Source organism: Anguilla anguilla, chromosome 1 (assembly GCF_013347855.1).
Source record: "Anguilla anguilla isolate fAngAng1 chromosome 1, fAngAng1.pri, whole genome shotgun sequence".
Lineage (NCBI taxonomy): Eukaryota > Metazoa > Chordata > Actinopteri > Anguilliformes > Anguillidae > Anguilla > Anguilla anguilla.
Window position 1 is genome coordinate 73,659,255 of NC_049201.1, and position 15,840 is coordinate 73,675,094.

At 50.0% G+C, this 15,840-nt stretch overlaps 1 protein-coding gene across 8 annotated transcripts in view; it reads left to right on the forward strand.

The window, feature by feature from the left end:
• The first annotated feature begins 1,678 nt into the window (after nucleotides 1–1,678).
• arhgef1b (Rho guanine nucleotide exchange factor (GEF) 1b) overlaps nucleotides 1,679–15,840 on the forward strand; it is a 41,435-nt gene continuing 27,273 nt past the window's right edge. For 2 of the 8 annotated variants that reach the window (XM_035422184.1, XM_035422213.1), the window contains exons 1-5: nucleotides 1,680–2,097; nucleotides 10,556–10,620; nucleotides 12,786–12,872; nucleotides 13,643–13,756; nucleotides 14,489–14,587. In XM_035422184.1, coding sequence (XP_035278075.1) covers nucleotides 10,594–10,620; nucleotides 12,786–12,872; nucleotides 13,643–13,756; nucleotides 14,489–14,587 — 327 coding nt within the window. In that variant the 5' untranslated portion in view covers nucleotides 1,680–2,097; nucleotides 10,556–10,593. Of the gene's footprint in view, nucleotides 2,098–10,555; nucleotides 10,621–12,785; nucleotides 12,873–13,642; nucleotides 13,757–14,488; nucleotides 14,588–15,840 lie in introns of all 8 variants that reach the window. The other 6 variants (XM_035422204.1, XM_035422223.1, XM_035422194.1 and 3 more) reach the window with 6 other exon arrangements.

Consider the following 15,840-nt stretch of genomic DNA (forward strand, 5'->3'; position numbering starts at 1 on the left):
GATAGATAGATAGAGAGAGAGAGAGAGAGAGAGAGTTTTTGAGTGTAGTTGCCTCTCATTGCTGAGAATCTACTTTAAAATACTTTAGAATGTACCAGTCGCAGAAAATACTTTTTTACATATATATGAGTGTAGTTTTATTTTTTATTTTTTGTTCATGGGAACACCCATGAACATTGTACAAAAGCCATGATAGTGTTAGGGGTGATCCGGTCGCACAACCTATTCTGAAAAAGAGAGCATCATGTAGGCATTGTACGCATGTCAATAAATTATGACACCTTTTCTTGGTGAATGGTCTGTCATCTCAACATTAATATAAATAACAGATAACAGTAACACGCACACACACACACACGTACACACACACATAAATACATACACACACAGACACACGTACACAGACACACGGACACACACACGTCACACACGTACACGCACATATGTACGTACATACGCACACACATACACACACACACACACACACACACACACATATATATATACATACATTACAGGCATTTAGCAGACGCTCTTATCCAGGGCGACTTACATACGTACACATGCACACACAGACACACGTACACACACATGGACACACACACACACACACACATATGTACGTACACACGCACACACATGCACACACACACACACATACACACACATATGTACGTACACACGCACACACGCACACACATATACACACACACACACACATATGTACATACACACGCACACACATATACACACACACACATATGTACGTACACACGCACACACACATATACACACACACACACACACACACATGAACACTGCTAAAGAGTGCAGAAAGAAACTGCACCTCACCGGCAGCATAACAAACCTGTCACAGCTGGAGGGAAGAGCAGCACTGCTATAGCCTCGCATGTGAGGTAGCTGACTGTTATATCTGTTCATTTGTGTTATTTTTTCACACTGGTCACATCTGTGAATAACCTCTTTGTGTGGAGAACATATTTTGCTATACTCACGCTGTCATCTCATGTTGACTGCCCATCGATTGTTCTACTTTTGCAGCACAACTGCACTGCATTAGATTATTTGATTTTAACAGACCAATACTTTGGTGCCCCAGCGTGTCCTAATTGGTATCATTATTGTTATTTTATTTATGAAGAAGTGGATGCAACGGTTATTGCACAAATCATTAGTTTTATTTCTTATTGCTATTTTGTTTTGTGTTTTTATTTCATTTCATTCATTTGGCATGTCTGTCATAAACGCACACTGCCCCACAATCAGGACTATAATCATGCAAGTTCTGGCAGTCCTATATAGTTACATTTAATTTCATTATATGGCCAGGGGACTACCTGGTACTTGATGCCTTGATCACAAAAAGTGCTAAGTAGACAATGTACAATGCAATATACAATACGTGCAACAAAGAACATCGAAAAGCATTCAAGCATTTCAATACTTTTAAGTACTCACTGCATTTAATGTGTTAGGGCAGTTAGTGAGCTGCACCTCCGATTGGATTCAGTGGTAGTTGCCGAAGCGTGATGTATTCATTTAATGTAACAGACGCAAAGACTACAGTGGTTGATATATTTAAATTCAAAGAGGAGGGTGGCAGTGTGCCCGCACTGAGAAAAATGCAGTGACCGATTTAGTTTTGCGCGGGGAACTAATAGTGTGTAACACAGTGCGGAACTCGGCCACATAGAAGCCAACTAGCTACTTTTACAGAGATTTTTTTTTCGTCTTCGGGGGAAGTCAAACAGGATGGCATAGGAAACGGCAGAGAAAGAAGGAAAGTTACCTCAATATTAATAAAAGAAAAGACTGCAATAATTTATTTTTTCCTCCGCGAAAAGCGCATAATCAATACGTATTTTGGCAATACTTGCAGCAAATTACCTCGTAGCATAATTTGTCTAATAAATGCATGAACGTGTCAATGTTTTGCTGATAGAAAATAGCGCAAAGCGAATTTCTGCACTTGAATTTGTACTTCCGCGTACAATGGTTTTTTCTACCAACGAACCTCAACTTTCGAACGGGAAAGCTTATTAGACGGCTGCCTCTTCATTTCACCTATTTGTTGAGGTAAGTCGCTCGTCTGACCCATTTTTTTGAAAAAACGATACAGTCAGCAGCGCATAACTGGCATTGTTACAATAAACAATCGCTTGAGGGCATTTAGGTCGCTGGTACAGATACCGTTAGCGCAGAGTCTTGCTGGCTATGCTAGCTAGCGCTAGATATTTCCCAGAGTGTCGGAATGCAGAGTTTGGCCGCCGTATCATGGCACGAAATTTCGATGAATTTTGTAACATGTCGGAGGCTGAGGCTGGCATTCGGTGCAAATGAATTAAGGTGTCCATGTAAAATATTAAATGATGGTAGCTAACCGGCTAGCATTCGGCAACTTCATTGCCAGCTAGATGTGTGATTTTCGCATGCAAATGGTACCCCTAGGCATTGATACATTGTTGCAAAGGTTCGTGTGTTTGGTGAATTGGAGTGATTTGCCTTGTGCTATAAATGTCAAAAATAACAATGATGCTAATAGTAGTAATAATAGCCCACGTATCTATTGATACATTATTACTATGGTTATAATTACAACATACATTTAGGCAGCATCATGCATGTTATACAATTGCAAGTGTACTCAAGAATTGGACCAGCCATTACTAATGATGATGTGACAAAGGTCAGGTGCTCGCTCATCAACATATTTAGAATAGATGCTTTCTGTACCGATGTGGTTTTGTTACTTATTTGCAGACCATAAAAACAACCGAAATAGCGGGTTCGTGGTGGTCGCAATACGTCAGCCTTTTGCGTTGTGTCGGCTAATAGAGCTGGTCAAAGTGATTCTAATTGAAGTCTAATTGAACTGGGCTATTTTGAGAATTGCCTGAATAGGACTGCGCAGTGCTATGCTGCCCCATAACCGCGGCACACGTTAACATGCTTATATCATGCCCCCTCTGGCCTGAGTCACGGGGTGGGGAAGCTGATCATTTGTTTGGAGACAAAGTTAGCGCTGAACTATCGGCTTTCAGCCTCTGAGTTACTGAGACCGCGCGTGAGCGCGTGTCTGCTTTACTGTACTACTGGGACGAAGGTGTGGAGCGTGCGATAACTCAGCCTGTTTGTCTTTCCTTTTCTTTGATTATTAGGAAACTTTGTCAGACATTTGGCTGCTCGTATCTTGCTTTTGTTTTTCGCTCTTCTGCCGTCCTGTCTGCGCAGCCTGCTCTCTCTAATGTTCTTTTTCAGTCTACAGAGCCCTCTGCTCTAACTCCATTTCAATCAACTGCTGCCTTCTCCAAAAGCCTATTTCAGCCCACAGCAGAGACGCGAGTCCAGTGGTGCTGCCGAGTTTTCTTTTCTACCTGATAGTTAATTGACGGATTAATGTCACCGATTGGCTAGAAATTCCTCTTGAAAATCCGCTCTGTCTTTAGTCTCCCAGGTTTAAATCAGTCCCTGGTTAAGGACAAGAATGAAAATCAGTAGTACTTGTTGCCTTGAGTGCCAGAGTGTCACTACATGCAAACCCTTCTTTTTAACATCCACTTTTCAGTCTTTAGCACTATTTCTTATGACCCATATTTTGCCTCTAGCACCTCTCTTTATGACTCTCTGTGTGACCTGTTTCAGCCAGTCCGGTCATTTTCCTCTTGTCAACAGTTGAGCCCAAACAGTCATTTAGATTTCAGTTTGAACCGTGCCTGGGATGTGGTCTGAGGTTATGTCCGTTTTTTATAAACTGTTGGCCTAAGGCTTGCTTAGGCCAACAGTTTACAAAAGTTTTATGAAATAGGCCAATACTTTCAGTAGGTTAGCCAAGAGAAGTCTGTAATGAATGGAAGTGTTGGACATTATTTTAGCCTGACCGGCACAAACACGGTCGTTTTGAGCCTTTGGGATATAGGTCGGTTGAGGTTTGTGTTGCTTCTGCCAGCTCTACTGTGTTTACTGAACCGTGCGGTGAAACTAAGTAGCCTGCCACATTGGTGGGATCAGGGCAGGTATTGTCCCACAGCATTAATGCCAATGAGATGGGTTCATTTGAAGTTGTGCATCACACTCTTTTCCTCTGCCCAGCCCACCCCTGTACCCCAAAAAAAGTTTCAGCAGGTTCCAGACAGATAGCCATCCATCATAGAAGCTTAGCAGCATCCCTCTCCACAGCACCTCAGCTGAAGCTTGGACAGAGAGGAATCACTCCACTTTGGTCTTCTCAAATTTAGGCATTTTGAAACTAGTCAACTTAGGTCTTGCCAACTAAGTTCCCTTCAGCCCGCACCTAACCCCGCCCCACCCCAACCGAAGCTCACATCCGTGTGAACGAGGCTTTTGCGCATCCTGCAGCTGCGCTGAGAGTAGCGGCTCGTCTCTCATCTCTGTGCTCTTCCTCTTCTTCTCTCGGAGCCGAGCGCAGTTTCGGCCTCGCGGGCTGAGCTGGCGCCTCTCTCTCTCTCTCTCTCTCTCTCTCTCTCTATCTCTATCTCTCTCTCTCTCTCTCTCTGCGCTCAGAGGAAGGTCTGTCTCCGTCTCCCTCTCCGTCACTCAGAATCTCATAGTCCCCCCGTACGGAGGTTAAGTCCGACAGAGAGAGAGAGAGAGAGGGTGAGCGCTGTGTGAGGCGAAAGAGGGTCCGAACAGAGATATACCCAGAAGGCAGTGCGGCAGAACGCTGGTGTCCTGGGGGGGCGAGTGGCAATGGGAACGGAACAGAAGCGGTTCCGTCGCCGGGGAAACGGCAGGCTTCCGTGGGGCTCCTGCTAGCTGACTGGCTCCCGCTGAATGGCGGGATTCCGTGCTCCTCGGGCGCATCGAGCGCTTCGCTAACTCCCCGTAATGCGGATGCAGACGGGGGGTCAATTGAGTTGAGGCGGAAGGTGCCAATCGGTTACTGCCGCGCGAGTCTAATGGCGTCTGCGTGGCCCCGCCTACCTTTCACGTGATGCGGCGGCATCCAGCTGAGACCAGTGTTTACAGCTGGAGAAGTAGATTCCCTGGAGAGATGTCCTGACTGTCAAGCTGTGTGTGTGTGTGTGTGCGCGCGCGCGCGCGCATGCGTGAGTGTGTATGTATGTGTGTGTGTATGTGTGTACGTACGTGTATGTGTGTGTGTGTGTATATATGTATGTTTGTGTGTGTGAGTGTGTATGTGTGTGTGTGTGTGTATGTACGTGTGTGTGTGTGTGTGTGTGTGTGTGTGTGTGTGTGCGTGCATGTGTGTGTGTATATATGTATGTGTGTGTGTGTATGTGTGTGTATATATGTATGTGTGTGTGTGTGTGTGAGTGTGTGCATTGGCAGTCCCTGGTCTCTGCTCTTGGCTCCTCAGTGCAGTCGGCAGAGTCCTCCAGCTCCCGTGACCCTGTCTGGGGGGAACCTGCCTCCAGCGCTGGGGCGGCGTTCCCTCCCCGCGCACACAGACAGTGACCCTGTCTGGGGGGAACCTGCCTCCAGCGCTGGGGCGGCGTTCCCTCCCCGCGCACACAGACAGGTGTGAAATGGAAACGCAGCCGGTGTGAGTCAGACAGGGAGAGACTGAGCGAGAGACTGAGCGAGAGAAGGAGCCCTTTCATTCCGGAGCTCCAGCTCTGTGTGGAAAATACGAGACTTTATACCGAGGGAGAGGTTAGGGGGAAGGGCGAGAGAGAGAGCCGGGGGGGGGGTGACAAACAGAGAACGAGGGGGGGGGGGGGGAGACGGAGAGAGAGAAAGAGAGGGAAGGGTCAGTACGCACGCTGTGTGACATAAGGGAGAGGAGAGCTCGGCGGACACGCGCCCATCGACCGGACGCTGCGGCCGTGCCGTTCAGATCCAATAAGGGGGAAGGAAGCGGGCCGGGGAGGTGGGGAGTGGCCCGCGGGCCGGGGAGGTGGGGAGCGGCCCGCCTTCGCTTGTTTTTCAGCCCAGGAGGGGAAAGCTAAAAAAAAAAAAAAAAAACCCAGCGGCCGACTCCTGGAGCCTTGAAGAGCAGATGCGTTAGAGGGCGGCGTTTGATTTAGAGAGGCTGGCACCGGTCCACACGCAGGCAGCGGCGGTGGGCGTGTCTTACCTGGCCTCTTCCTGCAGGAGGCCTGCTGCCTGAGTCAGAGGGGGATGGGAGGGGGTGCAATTATTGGCACCCCCTGTCTCGGCGCGGTCCAGTCGTTTTTTTTTTTTTTACGAGCTCTCTCTCTCTCCCTGGGCACGGGCCTGGTTTTCGGGAGGCACGCGGGGAGGGAGCCAGCGCTCTCTCTCTCTCCCTGGGCACGGGCCTGGTTTTCGGGAGGCACGCGGGGAGGGAGCCAGCGCTCTCTCCAGGCCCGCGGGGCTCTCTGAAGCCAGCCCGGCTCCGTGACCTTAGGCGTCGCTGGGCCGTTTGGAAGGGGGCGGCGGCGGAAGGCCTCTGGGTTTGGGAGCGTGATTGCCTCAGGATCCAGACGCACATTTGGAAGCAGTTAAATGTGCTGAAGCCCAGCCCCCCCCTCCCCCCCCCCCCCCCCCCCCTTCCGGGTCCGTGCCAATCAATGTCCTTCTTTTTGAAATGCTCCTGTGCTGCTAGTGATTATTGACGGGGGGCTCACAGGGGGAATGAAGTCTCTCTTGTGGGAAACTACTTTTGAGAGAGAGAGGGAGAAAGAAGGAAAGAGGTGGATAGAGAGAGAGAGAGAGAGAGAGAGAAATGGGGGCAAGGCAGGGCAGCCACAAGACGCACACAGAGAAAGAGGGAGAGGAGGGGTGGAAAGCCTCAGACAGTAGACCTGTGTACTGAGGAGACAGACGGAGGGAGGGTGGAAAGGAGGGAAGGAGGGAGAGGAGGGAGAGGAGGGAAGGAAGGGTGTGGACATGGACTACTGTAAAACAGAGAGGGGGTGCGTAAGGTCACCTAACGCACACAGAGAATAAAGCTCCTATTTTCGGTCCGTTTCTTCTCAGCGTCGTTGTTTTTATACAGTAATCTCATTTCGGGAGGCATGCGACGGACGGCCTTTGAATTGCATAACTGGGCCTTGTGTTTCGCGGCTGGTCTGACTGCTGAGGGGGGTGCACTGAATCAGAGAGGCTGACTGAGAGGGAAAGAGGGAGCGGATAGAGGCCAGGGCGATTCTGCCACCTTCACCACCATCACCTCACACGCTGTGTATTACACACAGCACTGCATGCCCCCCCCCCCCCTCTCTCTCTCTCTCACACTCTCTCGCAAGCACTCTCTCTCTTGCACTCTTTCTCAAGCTCTCCATCTCTCTCTCTCTCTGCCCTCTCCCTCTCTCTCTCTCTCTCTCTCTCTCTCTCTCTCTCTCTCTCTCTCCCCCTGCTCTCTCTCTCTCTCTCTCTCTCTCTCTCTCTCCCTCTCTCTCTCCTTCTCTCTCTCTCTCTCTCGCACCCTGCCGGTTGTTTGTCGTGACTCAGTGGTGTTTCCTGTGCTGTGCGCTCTCCTCAGGCTCGGGCAGAGAGCGGTTGCTACATTAGCACGCCGCGGATGCGGCTCGGCACTGAGTGTTCTGCGACGGCGCGCTGCGAGGTGCGGTTTGGGCGCGGCATAACCTAGGCCCGGCTTTGAAGCTGTCACCTGCAGCGCTGTCGAAATTCTGCACCGTCCCGCTAGGGAGTCTTAATTAAGGCCTTTAGTTTAGTGTCTGCTGAGGCAGTTAGCACCTCCACACATTTACTTACTGTACGCAGTCCCTAACTTGACCTATCAGGGCTCCTGAGTCAATTACATTACATTTATTTAGCAGACGCTTTTATCCAAAGCGACGTACAAAAAGTGCATTTCATGGTCATAGACAACTGCTAAACACAGGTTCAGTAAGGTACAATACTTATTTTGTACAGCTATTTCTAGCCAAGAACACAGTTCACACAGTGAACACTATTCTGACCTAACCTCTGCAAAGCCAACTAGGCAGAAGAATAAGCTACAGTATTAGGACAAATACAAATTACCAAGAAGTGCTGGGATGGGGCAACATGTAACAAGTGTCATGAAAAGGGTTTTTTTTTTTTTTTTTTTTTTTTAAAGAGTGAAATATACAGCGTGGTGGTGGTTAGTCTAGGTATAGTCTGAAGAGATGAGTCTTCAGGCCACGGCGGAAGATGGGTAGTGAGGGGGAGGTTCGGAGAGGGACGGGGAGTTCGTTCCACCACTGGGGAGCTAGGGTGGAGAAGCTCTGTGATCCCTTTGGGCGGGTGGGAGGGGTTACAAGGCGGTTTCAATGCTCCCCTTTACCAGTTCAATCATTGGACATTTACCTTTATGTGCATTAATTTATTCAGTTCCGTTATTCATTCACTTTTTAGTGTCATTTACAGCATAGTTCACACCTAAGTTATATTTAGCATAATACAGTATCGGTGCAAAGAAAAAGGCAACACTGATATTGTAACACAGTTGAAACAAAATAAAACCTAATCATTGTAAAAAAAAAAAAAAAAACAATAAATGAATTAGCATTTAAAAATGGTGAACCTGTTGATGAACCCAAGGTGTCATAATTTCCTGATTCCGACCCCGTTTGAATGTCAAAAATGGTCCGTTCAGATGTAAAATTAGCGTGCGGTAGTGTAAAGACACAGCGGCGTGTTTTTATTTGCGCTCTTTGACATTTTTTCTCGCCTGCCGAGCTGATCTCTCGCCTTCGCGTGACCTCATTGCTGTGGTCAGTTGTTTCCGCCGTCACGGTGGAAGTGTTACGGGCTAAAAATGGAACGACCGTCCACGAAGAGATGGTCACACCCGAATCTCTAAATGTAATGTTTTGAAAAGTGTTTGGATTCCACGAGATTCAGAAGGACACGGTAGTTTGCTTATATGTGCAAGACAGCTGGTGTCCTGTGTCATGGGACAGCCAGCAACCTGAGGGCCTCGCAGACCCTCTTGCAAACCGCGGTTTGGCTGAAGGGCGTTTGAGTCGGCTGTGTGGGCCGGTCCCTCGGTGGCGAATGAAAATGGGCCCCGGGCGGCGCGGTCCCGCGCTCCGGCTCAAATCGGACCGGGCTGGCCGCGTGTGCCGATGGGGAAAGTCATGTGACCACAGCAGTGGCGGTTTGGGAGATAGTGTTAGCCAGAAAGGGCTTTTGTTTTGTTTTTTTTTTTGTTTGTTTTTAAACATGACAAGGCCAGTGAAAATGCGACCGGTATCCCTCTCCAGCCTAAGGGTGCTGCTAGCCTGCGCTCAGTTAGCGCTGCTGGAGCAGGACGTCCTGCCAAAGGAGTGACATCATCGCTGTATTACATCAGCGCGCAGGTATTACTCGCACACATTGGTGCTCACTTCAACTAGATGAATAATCACATTTATATTTATAACCTTAGAGACAGTCAAAATATAAATGTACCAATAAATGGCATCATTATGTGTTTTTTTTTTTTAAATTTTTTACTGAAGCTTGATTCTTCTTGTTTGTCCTTCTTTATCACTTTATCTCTCTCTCTCTCTGTCTCTCTTTCCGTCTGTCTCTTCATCCTCTCCTCTGTTCTACATGTCCGTCTCTTGCATTTGTTTTTTGTCCCTCATTCCCTCATACCCCCTCATCCATTACCCATAGGCCCCCTCTCCTCTCTCTGGTGGGCTTCAGTGTTTCTGAATTTGCTTCAGGGTTTCTTTTCTGAATTTGCTTCACTGTTTCTGTCCTGAATTTGCTTCACTGTTTCTGAATTTTCTGCAGTGTTTATTTTCTGAATTTGCTTCAGTGTTTCTGAATTTGTTTCCATGTTTTTGACATGTCCTTCCTTCGATAGTGACACGTGCACTTTAACTTGTCTTTAACGGCAGCTTTTCTTCTGTATGTTTCTTCTCTATCGCCTTTGATTCAACCCCTTCCACTCCTCCCCACCCCCGCTCGCCTCTCGCAGACTGCTCTCACAGGAAATGGCGCTGATCATTTCCTGAGGAAATTACACCCACTTCCCATCTCTTTGCCGCCCTTGCTTTCTGCTCAGGCCCCTCTAGGGGCAACCCTCCAGGGCCAACCAGGACCCCAGAGAGTCCTGGCTCCTTCGCTGTAACAACCTAAATCTGATTAAAGAAGAGGACAATCTGTAATGCAAACAAAGCGCCATTAATATCTATTTTGGGGTTGTGCAATTACCGAGCATCAGTAAACAGGACAAGGCTGCTGTGTTGTGAAACTGCGTTCCGGGTTTTGTGTAGTTGAGTGCTTTGTTGCTTGCAGAACACTGCTATTTTTTTTCTTTTTAAAAAAAAAACAAAACAAAACAGTTCATGTTTTGACTTCGCATGAAGCACACTCACCTTGTAGTGGTGGCTTTACTTCGCGTTTTATTTTTGCTCCTGTTTTGCATGTGGTTTTCTCTGTGCTCTGTGTATATGCACACAGTATATAGTTCACTGAGCTGACTGAATTCCCCCTTTCCAGGACAGGTAGATTAGGCATCGTAGCTCTTTTCGGCTGTACTGAACAGCATCATTCTGCAGTTGGACTGTTAGTCAGGATTCTTGACTTTTCTGGTCTAAAACCTCCTTGAGATTTGCTGATGTATGTGGACTGCACTGGACTGTCCTCATTCACTGTGATGTCATTGCAGGGGCTTGATTGACAGGTGCTGGCCGCTCCCACAGCAGCATGGACAGTGAAGAAGCCCAAGATGGGGTGAGGTCAACAGTGACCGCTCGGTTCTTTCAGTCTCTCGACCCTTTCCTGGCAAACAGGGCGGTTTGGATTCGGTTACCAGGATCGGTAACATTGTCGGGCGCTGATGGCTCATTTAAACGCCCCGGTGGAAATATCAAATGTGTTTGCGGTGAATTGGCCTCTGGGATTTGGAGTTGTAATTATGAGGAGGGGCCGGGGTAAGTCCACGCAGCGTAGTTCCTGATCCTGGCCGAGTTAAGGGCGGCGTGTGTTTGCGGGGCACACCCAGTTTCTCAATGCGGTCACAGATGCAGAACTACTGAGGCCGAATTACCCAGCAGGAACAGTGTTCCTCTTCCTGTACGGCGCAGTGCGCCACAGTACGCCACACAGCGCAGCACGCACGGGCTGCCAAGTGAGTAAGGTTTAAACGCAGCGGTATTCCAACACAGTTATAGCACCCGGAGCAGACAAGGCTAACGTGCTAATCTCAAACATGTTTCTGCAGATGTAGCGCCAGAAACTTAGCGATCGATAGCTGGGTAACCGCAGCTCTGCGCATTTCAACTTCAATTAAAGCTACATTTTTTTGGCAGGCATTTTTAAATCTTAAAATTGAACCGTCGATTTAGTAACGGTGTACGCGGTCAAAACCGAATCGTTTTTTCAGCTGCGAGCGAACTGCAGCCGCCGTTGCGGCCATCGCTGCTCGGATGAGAAATTAGCGATGGCTTCTCGCGCGCGTGCGACGCTGGCGCTTCATTAAGTCCGGAATGTGACACGATGACCACGGTATGCGGTGGAGGGGCCGGCACTCCTGAGCCCGCTACTCCTGGCGGGGGGGGGGGGGGGAGGTCCCAGAGCTCGCCGCCTCCTCCCCACGGGCTCCTCTGTGGGACGGGGCCCCGGTCACTCAGCGAACACGGTGACCCCCCCCCCCCCGTACGCAGCAGCAGCGGTCAATGCGCACTGACCAGCACAGCTGCTCCTCGTGCTGTGGCCCCGGTCCCCTCCCTTCTGAGTCACCCTGTGCAGGAGTCAAGCTGCGTTGTTGTTGCATTGTTCTTCATGTTCTCGACCTTGCCGTATCCAGGAAGTTTGTGGGAAAACCAACAACAGCGGAGTGTTGTTCGATACGAGGCCCCGGGAGGTGACGCCGTGCGATGTCCGTGCAGACCCTGCGCCACGGAGACCAGGCCGGTCTCTTTCGCAGCAACGCTGCGCCACGCAGCCGGATAGCGGGACCGATGACGTGGCGGGGCAGCCGAGTCGGGGCGCTGCGCTTTCAGCGTTTGTACTGCGCAGAACTGTGACGTGCGTTTCATCGTTTTATTTTTGCGTACTTACCGGCCATCGCTAACCTTTTGGAACGCGCTTGGTTAATGCGTCTGGCGCACGTCCTTGGCCCAGGCTGCTTTCCAAGGCAAGCGTAATTGCGGAGAGAGAGGCTCGGTGTCAGACCGTTTGATATTTCCAGCAGGGCTGTTGATAGTCGCGGGTGAGGGGCCCCGGGGTTTTATTTTTGGCCTTGTTGAAGTGTCCAGATAGCAGGGCCTAAGTGGGGGACTGGTAGAATCTGATGGTTGTCATAACCCCCCTCTGCCTGTGGGGGCGCTGTTCTCTCGCTGCAGAGTTGGCCTGTGAATGCAGCCGGACTCTGGCTGTTGTTGCCATGTTTCCGTGGCAGAGGCACGCACAGGCCCTGAAACTCTCGCAGACAGACGGGCTTCAGTGTGGTGCGGGGTGGGGTGCGGTGCGGTAGGTGTGGTCTGAGCCATTTCAGGCGGGGACCCTGCGGAGCGCGTGGACGCTCGGGGAGGGGATACCCCGCGGGGCGCGATCGGGCGAAGGAGCGGGCTGTTTCCTGCCGCCTCCCTCCTGCTCTCCCCCCCCCCCCCCCCCCCCGTTTGGCGGAGCCCCGCTGTGACTCCCGTGGAGTCTCCCCCCCCCCCCCCCCCCCCCCCCCCCCCCCGGCCTCCCGCTGTTCCGCCGTGGCCCCGACCGCGCGTACGCAGTGCTAACGGCACAGCCCCCGCCCCCCCGCCCGCCGCCCCCCGCCCGTCACCCTCGCTCTGTCTCACAGCGTTAACCCTTTCCCTCCACCCTGCTGCCGCTCCTCTGACCGGCCTGTGTGTTTGTGTGTGTGTGTGCCCCCCCCCCCCCCCCCCCGTCTCTCCCCCCAGCAGCCACCGAACGCGGCTCAGCGCTCAAACCCAGCGATGAGCATCATCGGCGCGGAGGACGAGGAGTTCGAGAATGAGCTGAACCCCGTGAGTGACCGACCGTCCGTCCGTCCACTCCGCAGCTCAAATGCGTCCTTCTGTCTGTGCTCATGTTCGTCGCTCACTCTCGCTTAAAAACATCGCTGTGTGTGTTAGATATGGTAGTTTCTCTGTCTGGAGTGGAGTGGGAGTTGAGTTCTAGAAAACAGAATCTCGGGGAAAGTTTGTTTGGAAGTGCAAAGCGTTTATTAGTCAGCCTGGTGGTCCCTTGTTGTGATTTTATGTGGTTATTGCATCCAAATTAGTTTAATGGTTTTAAAGGCTACTGCCTACTTTTTCCAAAGAACTTTAGGTGTGTGTGGGGCTGTGTGTGTTTTAGATGTTAATTGTTGATGTCTGATTTGGCTGTGTTAATTGATGTGGTATGATTTCTCTGTGTTGATTGATGAGGTTTGATTTCTCTGTGTTGATTGAGGTTTGATTTGGCAGTGTTGATTGATGAGGTCTGTTTTCTCTGTGTTGATTAATGAGGTCTGATTTATCTGTGTTGATTGATGAGGTCTGATTTGGCTGTGTTCATTGTTGAGGTCTGATTTCTGTGTTGATTGATGAGGTCTGATTTCTCTGTGTTGGTTGATGAGGTCTGATTTCTCTTTGTTGATTGATAAGGTCTGATTTGGCTGTGTTGATTGATGCGGTCTGATTTCTGTGTTGATTGATGAGGTCTGATTTCTCTGTGTTGATTGATGAGGTCTGATTTCTCTGTGTTGATTGATGAGGTCTGATTTCTCTGTGCTCTGTGTGTGTTCCTCTCTCAGATGGTGGATGACCAGTGCAGTCACTTCAACAGCATTGAGCTGCTGAAGGCCAGACCCACTCACCTGCTGGTCTTCCTGCAGCACATCATGCTGCAGTTCGACTGCGCCCGCGTGGTGAGTGTGTGTGTGTGTGTGTGAGAGAGAGAGAGAATGTGTGAGTGTGTGTGTAAATGTGTGTGCGTGTGTGTGTGTGTGTGTGAGTGAGAGAGAGAGAGAGAGAGAGTGTGTGAGTATGTGTGTGTGTGTGTGTGTGTGTGAGAGAGCGAGAGAGAGAGAGAGAGAGAGTATGTGAGTGTGTGTGTGTGTGTGAGAGAGAGAGAGAGTGTGTGTGTGTGTGAGAGAGAGAGAGAGAGTGTGTGTGTGTGTGTGTGTAAATGTGTGTGCATGTGCGTGTGTGTGATTGAGTGATAGTGTAACACCCTGGGTGTAACTCCCTGAATGTAACACATTAAGTGTAACTGCATGCCTGTCTCTCCCTGTTTGCTGCATGCAGACCCTGTGACTCACTCAGGTACTGTGGAACAGCCAGCCTCTCTGTACTCCCCCTGTCTGAATGTACTGCGGGGGCCCAACACCTCGTGCTTAGTCAGTGTTTGTGCTTCATACCTCCCAGTTATTAGGCTCCCCCTCCCTGTCTGTCCCTGTCTGTCTCTGTCTGTGTGGTGATGGAGGCAGTCTGTGTGAAGGGGCTTTTCCCGGGCAGGCTGCACTGGGGACAGGGGGTGGTTAATTTGGCAGGAGAATATTGAGCAAATAGAAATAGCTCACCTCACCTAAACTCACTTTCCTTATTCTCCCCCCCCCCCCCCCCCCCTCCCTTGCTCCCTCGCTCCCTCTCTCACTCAGCTGTGCTACCTCCATGCTGACCTCTTCAGGCAGTTCAGTGCCAAAGAGACCAAGAAGCATTTTGTGGATTTCTACAACACCTTCCTGGACAAGGGTGCCGTAAGTAATGCGTTGGGCTGGCGTTGAGCAGGCTGAGCCCCACGCAGTCTGCTGGAGTTCAGCCTGGCTCAGGGTGGCTCTGTACTTTCTCTCACTGTTCTTTATCTGTGCTGTTCCTGTGGCTGCGCTGTGCTGTAAGAGCCAGACCCAAGCAAAGAGGCGGGGTGGATATCAGGCTGCTTATCTCTATCTGAACTCCCTTATCTCATGCTCTCCACATATCTATCTGCTTCTGTTTTCCCTCACTCCACTGGCTCTCTCATTCTCACATTCACTCCACTGACTGACTCACTCACCCATCCACTGACCATCTCTCTCACTCACTCATTCACTCACTCACTCACTCACTCACTCACTTGCTCTCTACTGTATTCACTCACTCACTCTCACGTACGTGCTCGCTCACTCACTCACTCACTCACTCACTCTCTTAATCTTTTCTAACTTGTGATCTCTCTCTGTCTCTCAGTCTTTTCAGTGTGTTTAGAGGTTGAGGGTAATCAGTTGTCTCAGATTTCTCCCATTCATCTCTCTCTCTCTCAGTCTCTCTCTCTCCTGCTCAGTCTCTCTCTCCTCCTGCTCAGTCTCTCTCAGTCTGTCAGTGTGCAACTCTGACTCTGGTCCTCAATGTGTTGCTCTCTCTGTGTGGGACCTGTTGTTTCCTGTGGGGGTCGTGGGAATGACCCCTGTGGTGGCGCTCTCGCAGGCTGTCCTTTCTTCCGCAGCGCCTCCTCTCCTCTCCTCTCCTCTCTCTGTCTGTGTTGTGTGCTCCTCTCTGCACTGCCTGCAGTTTCTCTCTCCCTCTCCCTCTCCCTCTCCCTCCCTCCCTCTTATCTTTCCCCTTGAAATACACCTTTAATGTTAGGGTAAACTCGGCGGAATTTTTGTCTCTGAGTTCATATCCGGCTGTCACGCCCTTGCTCCGTTTCCCAGTCTACAAAGAGAGATGCTCTGTGTAAGGCTGACATCTGGTGGACATTGTGCTGTACTGCATCCGGGGGTAGAGAGGGAAAAAATGCAAATGGCTTTATTAAACGGGCCTGCTTCGAAAGAAAAACTTACTTTGGAGTTGAGTCATTTAGGCAGACAGGATGTAATTTAAACTGACCTCATTTACGTGGTGGAAATGTCGCACTGCATAGCCGTTGAATGAAATGAATCACTTTGGAGGATGTGGGCAGTCCCTCCTGCTTTTTTCTTTATTATAGTAACTCACCCCTGTACTGTGATTATGTCAATGCGACTCCAATTGC